Source organism: Triplophysa dalaica, chromosome 2, assembly GCF_015846415.1.
Source record: "Triplophysa dalaica isolate WHDGS20190420 chromosome 2, ASM1584641v1, whole genome shotgun sequence".
NCBI lineage: Eukaryota > Metazoa > Chordata > Actinopteri > Cypriniformes > Nemacheilidae > Triplophysa > Triplophysa dalaica.
This window is the reverse complement of record NC_079543.1, coordinates 8,202,034-8,213,128: the sequence shown is the minus strand read 5'-3', so window position 1 is coordinate 8,213,128 and position 11,095 is coordinate 8,202,034. Positions and strand designations below refer to the sequence as shown.

The 11,095-nt window shown below is 42.2% G+C and overlaps 1 protein-coding gene across 1 annotated transcript in view; it reads right to left on the bottom strand.

Moving 5' to 3' along the window:
• Positions 1 to 1,243: 1,243 nt before the first annotated feature.
• The window catches only part of LOC130436616 (probable serine/threonine-protein kinase clkA), a 33,051-nt gene continuing 23,199 nt past the window's right edge, over positions 1,244 to 11,095 (bottom strand). Inside the window, exons 3-12 of the mRNA XM_056767435.1 lie at positions 7,326 to 7,634; positions 5,694 to 6,194; positions 4,059 to 4,271; positions 3,379 to 3,635; positions 2,664 to 2,807; positions 2,449 to 2,570; positions 2,301 to 2,362; positions 1,634 to 1,785; positions 1,397 to 1,518; positions 1,244 to 1,309 (exon numbers count right to left, since the gene is read on the bottom strand). Coding sequence (XP_056623413.1) covers positions 1,244 to 1,309; positions 1,397 to 1,518; positions 1,634 to 1,785; positions 2,301 to 2,362; positions 2,449 to 2,570; positions 2,664 to 2,807; positions 3,379 to 3,635; positions 4,059 to 4,271; positions 5,694 to 6,194; positions 7,326 to 7,634 — 1,948 coding nt within the window. The remainder of the gene's footprint in view (positions 1,310 to 1,396; positions 1,519 to 1,633; positions 1,786 to 2,300; positions 2,363 to 2,448; positions 2,571 to 2,663; positions 2,808 to 3,378; positions 3,636 to 4,058; positions 4,272 to 5,693; positions 6,195 to 7,325; positions 7,635 to 11,095) is intronic.

Here is an 11,095-nt window from a genome sequence, read left to right as displayed (position 1 = left end):
CAAGATGATGCTTCACGTTACATGAAACAGTTTTCTGGAAATGGTAGGCACATGCACTTATGGAGTTGGGTGGTTTCAATTTCATGAAATGTTTTGTTGCTTGCAAGAGAACATAATGAATAATTGTATTTCAGGGACGGAAGTCAAATGTCATCTTACGTGAAGTCTGAGGTCTTGGGTTGAAGAACAGCATTGATAGGCTCATTCAGAAGAGTGTTCAGCTGTTAGTGAGAATAAAATCATTCATCAATGCCAGGGAAGATTTCCATTGGATATAATTTTTTGATGGATAAATCGAGAATGCTTACCGCATTATTTGCAATATTCTGTACATGACTGAACGTGTTGTTTCTGAGTTCTGGGTTCACTGGAATGCTGATGTTACTCAGAGCAAATGTAATGACAAGCGCATAGGAGGTGTCCGAGATTTCTGTTTGGAAAGATATATTCCGTTTAGATTGTGCCACAGATTGAGATTCACCACTGGTGCACACCCTTGTATCATGATGTAAAAATGGCTTTTTAATTGAAAATGCTGCCACTCACTTTCATAGGTGAAATTCACCACTTTCACTGTTTCGTTGAGTTGTGATTCTCTGGAGTTCCTGAGAGTGGTGATGGCACTGAGCACCAGATCTTCACTGGGGACTGGAGATGAGTTGAACACCAGTCTGGTTGTCACCACTGCTGAACCAGATCTGCCACAGATATTATTTGCATTAAATACAGACCAGGGCTTGGGAGGAGAATACTAACTATATTTGAATGATCTTGACTTCTGATAATAATACTGAATGCCTTACACTTGATTTAGAGATGTCACAGGGAACATTCTTGTTGTCACAGGAGACACTGTAGTGGTTGATCCTGCAGTTAAAGTAAGTTGGGAATAATACCATTAAATTTATTTTGATGAAACAAGTTTCTTGTCAAGATATTCAGGCATCTGGTGATCAACAAAAATGACATACCAATTGGTAACCGAAGTAGATTTAGGAAGCTGACTGGTTGTATGGCATCTCCATCTTGGAAGGTGTAATTTACCATGCCATTCATTTGGTCTGATGTGCTCCTGTAAGAAGAAAAGACAAGTTGATGCTTCACGTTACATGAAACAGTTTTCTGGAAATGGTAGGCACATGCACTTATGGAGTTGGGTGGTTTCAATTTCATGAAATGTTTTGTTGCTTGCAAGAGAACATAATGAATAATTGTATTTCAGGGACGGAAGTCAAATGTCATCTTACGTGAAGTCTGAGGTCTTGGGTTGAAGAACAGCATTGATAGGCTCATTCAGAAGAGTGTTCAGCTGTTAGTGAGAATAAAATCATTCATCAATGCCAGGGAAGATTTTCATTGGATATAATTTTTTGATGGATAAATCGAGAATGCTTACCGCATTATTTGCAATATTCTGTACATGACTGAACGTGTTGTTTCTGAGTTCTGGGTTCACTGGAATGCTGATGTTACTCAGAGCAAATGTAATGACAAGCGCATAGGAGGTGTCCGAGATTTCTGTTTGGAAGATATATTTCGTTTAGATTGTGCCACAGATTGACATTGACCACTGGTGCACACCTTTGTATCATGATGTTAAAATAGCTTTTGAATTGAAAATGCTGCCACTCACTTTCATAGGTGAAATTCACCACTTTCACTGTTTCGTTGAGTTGTGATTCTCTGGAGTTCCTGAGAGTGGTGATGGCACTGAGCACCAGATCTTCACTGGGGACTGGAGATGAGTTGAACACCAGTCTGCTTGTCACCACTGCTGAACCAGATCTGCCAGAGGGCAACACTTTGCATTAAATACAGTTCTGGGATGGTGAGTAGAATAATGACTATTGAATGATCTTGACTTCTGATAATAATACTGAATGCCTTACACTTGATTTAGAGATGTCACAGGGAACATTCTTGTTGTCACAGGAGACACTGTAGTGGTTGATCCTGCAGTTAAAGTAAGTTGGGAATAATACCATTACATTTATTTTGATGAAACAAGTTTCTTGTCAAGATATTCAGGCATCAGTTGATCAAAAATGACATACCAATTGGTAACCGAAGTAGATTTAGAAAGCTGACTGGTTGTGTGGCATCTCCATCTTGGATTGTGTAATTTATCATGCCACTAATTTGGTCTGATGTGCTCCTGTAAGATAATCAGTCAAAAGTTTCTAAAACGTTTTAATTCACGTGTGAAACAGTTGAGTTGTTTCACTTTCTTAGAATGTTTTCTTGCATGCAAGAGAACATATTGAAGAAACGAAATAGACAGAAATCGAATTTAATCTTACATGAATTCTGAGTCCTTGGGTTGAAGAACCAAACTGGTAGGCTCATTCAGAAGAGTGTTCAGCTGTTAGTGAGAATCAAATCATTCATCAATGCCAAGAACAATTTTATTGGACATAACTTTTGTTTGGAATAATTACAAATGCTTACAGCTTTGTTGACAACATCCTGAACCTGCTTAAAAGTGTCATTTCTGAGCTCAGGGTTCTCTGGCATGCTGATGTTACTCATAGAAAATGTAAAGGTGACTGCATAGGCGGTTTCCGAGATTTCTGTTTGTAAAAAAAAGGTTTATTTTGTTTCATCCTTACGATGTTAAATACTTTGAGATTTACAAGTCTTTAAAGTAGAATGATTTAACTTACTCTCATAGAGAACATTCATCAACTTTACTGATTCATCAAGTTGTGACTGTCTGGATATGTTGAGCGTGTTGACAGTACGGATTACCAAACTTTCACTGGGGACTGGAGATGAGCTTATAAATATCAGTTTGGTTTTTACTACAGCTGCAACAGTCACATTTGTTGATGGTGAATTTGTATTTAGTTTGGTAGAAGCTTCTGGTTGCAATGTCGAAGATGTTTGAAATGATGAGACACCTGCACTTGTCATAGTGTTCAAAGGTGTAAGACTGCTTGGTGAAGTTTCAGTTTGTGTTTGTAAAGGTACTGTTGTCTGTCCTGGAATTGTGGGAAGTGGATATGTTTTGTTTGTTGAAGTAGTTAGAGATGTAATTTTTGATACTGGTTCAGTTGTTTTGGTGTAAGTCAGCTTGGTTGAAGCTGGAGCTGTGGTAGTATAAGCTACAGTTGATGGCCTTGCTGTGCTCGGAACATTGGTGGTTGTTGTGCTTGGAGCTGTAGTTGAAATCTGGAATGAAATAGAAGTCCTTGGTACAGTCATCGTTGTTATTGATGCAGTTATGATTTTTGGAGGCTCAGTTGTTTTCGTTGTAGTTATAGTAGTTGTCCTTGAAGTAATTGTAGCACTTACTGAAGATGTTGGCCTAATTGTCACATCTAATGTTATGTTCGTAGGAGACACACTTGTAGTTGCTGCAAGTGAAGTTGTTTTTACCGAAGTGGTTAGAGTTGTTGAGGGAATTTTTTTGCTTTCTGTGGGAATAGCTGTTGTTGTTGGTGAAGTTGTACTTGATGCTGTAGTTGTGGGTATTGCAAATAAATGTGTTGTTTCCAAAGTGATCGGAGTAGTTGAAGTAAATGTTGTTCCTTTTGTAGTTGGAGTTGTACTTGATGCTATATGTGCCGTTGTTGCAGATGAAGTTGTTGTTTTCGAAGTTGTTGATGTCAATGTTGTACTTTTTGGTGTCACACCTCTGGATGTTGGAGAAGTTCTACTTGTTACTGCAGGTGAAGTTGTTGTTTCCGAACTGGTTGGAGTCAATGAAGAAAATGTTGTGCTTTCTGTGGTCACATCTGTTGTGGTTGGAGTGGTTCTTGTTGCTGCAGGTGGAGTTGTTGTTTTCGAATTGGTTGGAGTTATTAAGGGAAATGTTGTGCTTTCTGTAGTCAATCCTGTTGTTGTGGGTGGAGTTGTACTTGATGTTTTAGTTGTGGGTGTTTTTTCTGGAGAGGTTGAAGTTGTTGAGGAAATTGTTGTGCTTTCTGTAGTCAGAGCTGTTGTTGTGGGTGGAGCTGTACTTGATGAAGCAGTTGTTGTTTCTAGGGTGGTTGGAGTTGTTGAGGAAATTGTTGTGCTTTCTGTAGTCAGAGCTGTTGTTGTGGGTGGAGCTGTACTTGATGAAGCAGTTGTTGTTTCTAGGGTGGTTGGAGTTGTAGAGATAATTGTTGTGCTTTCTGTAGTCACACCTGTTGTTTTGGGTGGAGTTGTACTTGATGTTATTGTTGTGGTTTCTGGAGTGGTTGGAGCTGATATGGAAATTGTTGTGCTTTCTGTAGTTACAGATGTTGTTCTGGGCGGAGTCGTTCTTGATGCAGCAGTTGTTGTTTCTGGAGTGGTTGGTGTTGTTGAGGAAACTGTTGTGCTTTCTGTAGTCACAGCATTTGTTGTGGGTGGAGCTGTACTTGATGATTCAGTTGTTGTTTCTGGGGTTTTTGAATTTGTTGAGATAATTGTTGTGCTTTCTGTAGTTATAGCTGTTGTTGTGGGTGGAATCGTACTTGATGCTGCAGTTGTTGTTTCTGGAGTGGTTGGAGTTGTTGAGGAAACTGTTCTGCTTTCTGTAGTCACAGCTGTTGTTGTGGGTGGAGCTGTACTTGATGTTATGGTTGTGGCTGTTGTTTCTGGAGTGGTTGGAGTTGTTGAGGAAATTGTTGTGCTTTCTGTAGTAACAGCTGTTGTTGTGGGTGGAGCTGTAGTTGATGCTGCAGTTGTTGTTTCTGGAGTGGGTGGAGTTGTTGAGGAAATTGTTGTACTTTCTGTAGTCACAGCTGTTATTGTATGTGGTGTAGTTATGGTTGTTGTTTCTGGAGTGGTTGGAGTTGTTGAGATAATTGTTGTGCTTTCTCTAGTCACAGCTGTTGTTGTGGGTGGAGCTGCACTTGATGTAATGGTTGTTGTTTCTGGAGTGGTTGGAGTTGTTGAGGAATCTGTTGTGCTTTCTGTAGTAACAGCTGTTGTTGTGGGTGGAGCTGTAGTTGATGATGCAGTTTTTGTTTCTGGAGTGGGTGGAGTTGTTGAGGAAAACGTTGTACTTTCTGTAGTCACAGCTGTTGTTGTGGGTGGAGCTGTAGTTGATGATGCAGTTGTTGTTTCTGGAGTGGGTGGAGTTGTTGAGGAAATTGTTGTGCTTTCTGTTGTCACAGCTGTTGTTGTGGGTGGAGTTGTACTTGATGTTATGGTTGTCGTTTCTGGGGTGGTTGGAGTTGTTGAGGAAATTGTTGTGCTTTCTGTAGTCACAGCTGTTGTTGTTGGTGGAGCTGCACTTGATGTAATGGTTGTTGTTTCTGGAGTGGTTGGAGTTGTTGAGATAATAGTTGTGCTTTCTGTAGTTACAGCTGTTGTTGTGAGTGGAGTCGTACTTGATGACTCAGTTGTTGTTTCTGGGGTTGTTGGAGTTGTTGAGGAAACTGTTGTGCTTTCTGTAGTCACAGCTTTTGTTGTGGGTGGAGCTGCACTTGATGTAATGGTTGTTGTTTCTGGAGTGGTTGGAGTTGTTGAGATAATAGTTGTGCTTTCTGTAGTTACAGCTGTTGTTGTGAGTGGAGTCGTACTTGATGCTGCAGTTGTTGTTTCTGGGGTTGTTGGAGTTGTTGAGGAAACTGTTGTGCTTTCTGTAGTCACAGCTGTTGTTGTGGGTGGAGCTGTACTTGATGTTACGGTTGTGGCTGTTGTTTCTGGAGTGGTTGGAGTTGTTGAGGAAATTGTTATGCTTTCTGAAGTCACAGCTGTTGTTTTGGGTGGAGCTGTACTTGATGATGCAGTTGTTGTTTCTGGGGTTGTTGGAGTTGTAGAGGAAACTGTTGTGCTTTCTGTAGTCACAGCTGTTTTTGTTGTTAGAGTTGTACTCGATGATGCAGTTGTTGTTTCTGGGGTGGTTGGAGTTGTTGCGATAATTATTGTGCTTTCTGTAGTCCCAGCTGTTGTTGTGGGTGGATTGATACTTGATTGTGTAGTTGTGGTTTCTAGAGTGGTTGGAGCTGTTGTGGAAATTGTTGTGCTTTCTGTAGTTACAGATGTTGTTGTGGGCGGAGTCGTACTTGATGCTGCAGTCGTTGTTTCTGGAGTGGTTGGTGTTGTTGAGGAAACTGTTTTGCTTTCTGTAGTTACAGATGTTGTTGTGGGCGGAGTCGTACTTGATGCTGCAGTCGTTGTTTCTGGATTGGTTGGTGTTGTTGAGGAAACTGTTTTGCTTTCTGTAGTCACAGTTGTTGTTGTGGGGGGAGCTGTACTTGATGTTATGGTTGCTGTTTCTGGATTGGTTGGAGTTGTTGAGGAAATTGTTGTGCTTTCTGTAGTCACAGCTGTTGTTGTGGGTGGAGCTGCACTTGATGTAATGGTTGTTGTTTCTGGAGTGGTTGGAGTTGTTGAGGAAACTGTTGTGCTTTCTGTAGTCACAGCTGTTGTTGTGGGTGGAGCTGTACTTAACGACTCAGTTGTTGTTTCTGGGGTTGTTGGAGTTGTTGAGGAAACTGTTGTGCTTTCTGTAGTCACAGCTGTTGTTGTGGGTGGAGCTGCACTTGATGTAATGGTTGTTGTTTCTGGAGTGGTTGGAGTTGTTGAGGAAACTGTTGTGCTTTCTGTAGTCACAGCTGTTGTTGTGGGTGGAGCTGTGCTTGATGACTCAGTTGTTGTTTCTGGGGTTGTTGGAGTGGTTGAGGAAACTGTTGTGCTTTCTGTAGTCAAAGCTGTTATTGTGGGTGGAGCTGTACTTGATGTTATGGTTGTTGTTTCTGGAGTGGTTGGAGTTGTTGAGGAAACTGTTGTGCTTTCTGTAGTCACAGCTGTTGTTGTGGGTGGAGCTGTACTTGATGTTATGGTTGTTGTTTCTGGGGTTGTTGGAGTTGTTGAGGAAACTGTTGTGCTTTCTGTAGTCACAGCTGTTGTTGTGGGTGGAGCTGCACTTGATGTAATGGTTGTTGTTTCTGGAGTGGTTGGAGTTGTTGAGGAAACTGTTGTGCTTTCTGTAGTCACAGCTGTTGTTGTGGGTGGAGCTGTGCTTGATGACTCAGTTGTTGTTTCTGGGGTTGTTGGAGTTGTTGAGGAAACTGTTGTGCTTTCTGTAGTCACAGCTTTTGTTGTTGGTGGAGCTGTGCTTGATGACTCAGTTGTTGTTTCTGGGGTTGTTGGAGTGGTTGAGGAAACTGTTGTGCTTTCTGTAGTCAAAGCTGTTGTTGTGGGTGGAGCTGTTCTTGATGTTATGGTTGTTGTTTCTGGAGTGGTTGGAGTTGTTGAGGAAACTGTTGTGCTTTCTGTAGTCACAGCTGTTGTTGTGGGTGGAGCTGTACTTGATGTTATGGTTGTTGTTTCTGGGGTTGTTGGAGTTGTTGAGGAAACTGTTGTGCTTTCTGTAGTCACAGTTGTTGTTGTTGTTAGAGTTGTACTCGATGATGCAGTTGTTGTTTCTGGGGTGGTTGGAGTTGTTGCGATAGTTGTTGTGCTTTCTGTAGTCCCAGCTGTTGTTGTGGGTGGATTGATACTTGATTGTGTAGTTGTGGTTTCTAGAGTGGTTGGAGCTGTTGTGGAAATTGTTGTGCTTTCTGTAGTTACAGATGTTGTTGTGGGCGGAGACGTACTTGATGCTGCAGTCGTTGTTTCTGGAGTGGTTGGTGTTGTTGAGGAAACTGTTTTGCTTTCTGTAGTTACAGATGTTGTTGTGGGCGGAGTCGTACTTGATGCTGCAGTCGTTGTTTCTGGAGTGGTTGGTGTTGTTGAGGAAACTGTTTTGCTTTCTGTAGTCACAGTTGTTGTTTTTGGGGGAGCTGTACTTGATGTTATGGTTGTTGTTTCTGGAGTGGTTGAGGAAATTGTTGTGCTTTCTGTAGTCACAACTGTTGTTGTGGGTGGAGCTGTACTTAATGACTCAGTTGTTGTTTCTGGGGTTGTTGGAGTTGTTGAGGAAACTGTTGTGCTTTCTGTAGTCACAGTTGTTGTTGTGGGTGGAGCTGTACTTGATGATTCAGTTGTTGTTTCTGGGGTTGTTTGAGTTGTTGAGGAAACTGTTGTGCTTTCTGTAGTCACAGCTGCTGTTGTGGGTGGAGCTGTGCTTGATGTTATGGTTGTTATTTCTGGAGTGGTTGGAGTTGTTGAGGAAACTGTTGTGCTTTCTGTAGTCACAGCTGTTGTTGTGGGTGGAGCTGCACTTGATGTAATGGTTGTTGTTTCTGGAGTGGTTGGAATTGTTGAGGAAACTGTTGTGCTTTCTGTAGTCACAGCTGTTGTTGTGGGTGGAGCTGTGCTTGATGACTCAGTTGTTGTTTCTGGGGTTGTTGGAGTTGTTGAGGAAACTGTTGTGCTTTCTGTAGTCACAGCTTTTGTTTTGGGTGGAGCTGTGCTTGATGACTCAGTTGTTGTTTCTGGGGTTGTTGGAGTGGTTGAGGAAACTGTTGTGCTTTCTGTAGTCAAAGCTGTTGTTGTGGGTGGAGCTGTACTTGATCTTATGGTTGTTGTTTCTTGAGTGGTTGGAGTTGTTGAGGAAACTGTTGTGCTTTCTGTAGTCAAAGCTGTTGTTGTGGGTGCAGCTGCACTTGATGTAATGGTTGTTGTTTCCGGAGTGGTTGGAGTTGTTGAGGAAACTGTTGTGCTTTCTGTAGTCAAAGCTGTTGTTGTGGGTGGAGCTGTACTTGATATTATGGTTGTTGTTTCTGGAGTGGTTGGAGTTGTTGAGGAAACTGTTGTGCTTTCTGTAGTCACAGCTGTTGTTGTGGGTGGAGCTGTACTTGATGACTCAGCTGTTGTTTCTGGGGTTGTTGGAGTTGTTGAGGAAACTGTTGTCCTTTCTGTAGTCACAGCTGTTGTTGTGGGTGGAGCTGTACTTGATGATGCAGTTGTTGTTTCTAGGGTGGTTGGATTTGTTGAGATAATTGTTGTGTTTTCTGTAGTCACAGCTGTTGTTTTGGGTGGAGCTGTACTTGATGATGTAATTGTTGTTTCTAGGGTGGTTGGAGTTGTTGAGGAAATTGTTGTGCTTTCTGTAGTTTGAGATGTTGTTGTGGGGGGAGCTGTACTTGATGTTATGGTTGTGGTTGTTGTTACTGGACTGGTTTGAATTGTTGACGAAACTGTTGTGCTTTCTGTAGTCACAGCTGTTGTTGTGGGTGGAGCTGTACTTGATGTTATGGTTGTTGTTTCCGGAGTGGTTGGAGTTGTTGATGTAACTGTTGTGCTTTCTGTAGTCAAAGCTGTTGTTGTGGGTGGAGCTGTACTTGATGTTATGGTTGTTGTTTCTGGAGTGGTTGGAGTTGTTGAGGAAACTGTTGTGCTTTCTGTAGTCAAAGCTGTTGTTGTGGGTGGAGCTGTACTTGATGACTCAGCTGTTGTTTCTGGGGTTGTTGGAGTTGTTGAGGAAACTGTTGTCCTTTCTGTAGTCACAGCTGTTGTTGTGGGTGGAGCTGTACTTGATGACTCAGCTGTTGTTTCTGGGGTTGTTGGAGTTGTTGAGGAAACTGTTGTGCTTTCTGTAGTCACAGCTGTTGTTGTGGGTGGAGCTGTACTTGATGACTCAGCTGTTGTTTCTGGGGTTGTTGGAGTTGTTGAGGAAACTGTTGTGCTTTCTGTAGTCACATCTGTTGTTGTGGGTGGAGCTGTACTTGATGACTCAGCTGTTGTTTCTGGGGTTGTTGGAGTTGTTGAGGAAACTGTTGTCCTTTCTGTAGTCACAGCTGTTGTTGTGGGTGGAGCTGTACTTGATGATGCAGTTGTTGTTTCTAGGGTGGTTGGATTTGTTGAGGTAATTGTTGTGTTTTCTGTAGTCACAGCTGTTGTTTTGGGTGGAGCTGTACTTGATGATGCAGTTGTTGTTTCTAGGGTGGTTGGAGTTGTTGAGGAAATTGTTGTGCTTTCTGTAGTCACAGCTGTTGTTTTGGGTGGAGTTGTACTTGATGTTGTGGTTTCTGGAGTGGTTGGAACTGATATGGAAATTGTTGTGCTTTCTGTAGTTTGAGATGTTGTTGTGGGGGGAGCTGCACTTGATGTTATGGTTGTGGTTGTTGTTACTGGACTGGTTGGAGTTGTTGACGAAACTGTTGTGCTTTCTGTAGTCACAGCTGTTGTTGTGGGTGGAGCTGTACTTGATGTTATGGTTGTTGTTTCTGGAGTGGTTGGAGTTGTTGAGGTAACTGTTGTGCTTTCTGTTGTCACAGCATTTGTTGTTGGTGGAGCTGTACTTGATGATTCAGTTGTTGCTTCTGGGGTTGTTGGAGTTGTTGAGATAATTGTTGTGCTTTCTGTAGTCACAGCTGTTGTTTTGGGTGGAGTTGTACTTGATGTTGTGGTTGTGGTTTCTGGAGTGGTTGAAGCTGAAATGGAAATTGTTGTGCTTTCTGTAGTTACAGATGTTGTTGTGGGCGGAGTCGTACTTGATGCTGCAGTTGTTGTTTCTGAGGTGGTTGGTGTTGTTAAGGAAATTGTTGTGCTTTCTGTAGTCACAGCTGTTGTTGTGGGTGGAGTCGTACTTGATGCTGCAGTTGTTGTTTCTGGAGATGTTGGAGTTGTTGAGGAAATTGTTGTGCTTTCTGCAGTCACAGCTGTTGTTGTGGGTGGAGCTGTACTTGATGTTATGGTTGTGGTTGTTGTTTCTGGAGTGGTTGGAGTTGTTGAGGAAATTGTTGTGCTTTCTGTAGTTACAGATGTTGTTGTGGGTGGAGCTGTACTTGATGTTATGGTTGTTGTTTTTGAAGTGGTTGGAGTTGTTAAGGTAACTGTTGTGCTTTCTGTAGTCACAGCTGTTGTTGTGGGTGGAGTCGTACTTGATGCTGCAGTTGTTGTTTCTGGAGATGTTGGAGTTGTTGAGGAAATTGTTGTGCTTTCTGTAGTCACAGCTTTTGTTGTGGGTGGAGCTGTACTTGATGTTATGGTTGTGGCTGTTGTTTCTGGAGTGGTTGGAGTTGTTGAGGAAACTGTTGTGCTTTCTGTAGTCACAGCTGTTGTTGTGGGTGGAGCTGTACTTGATGTTATGGTTGTTGTTTCTGGGGTTGTTGGAGTTGTTGAGGAAACTGTTGTGCTTTCTGTAGTCACAGTTGTTGTTGTTGTTAGAGTTGTACTCGATGATGCAGTTGTTGTTTCTGGGGTGGTTGGAGTTGTTGCGATAGTTGTTGTGCTTTCTGTAGTCCCAGCTGTTGTTGTGGGTGGAGCTGTACTTGATGATTCAGTTGTT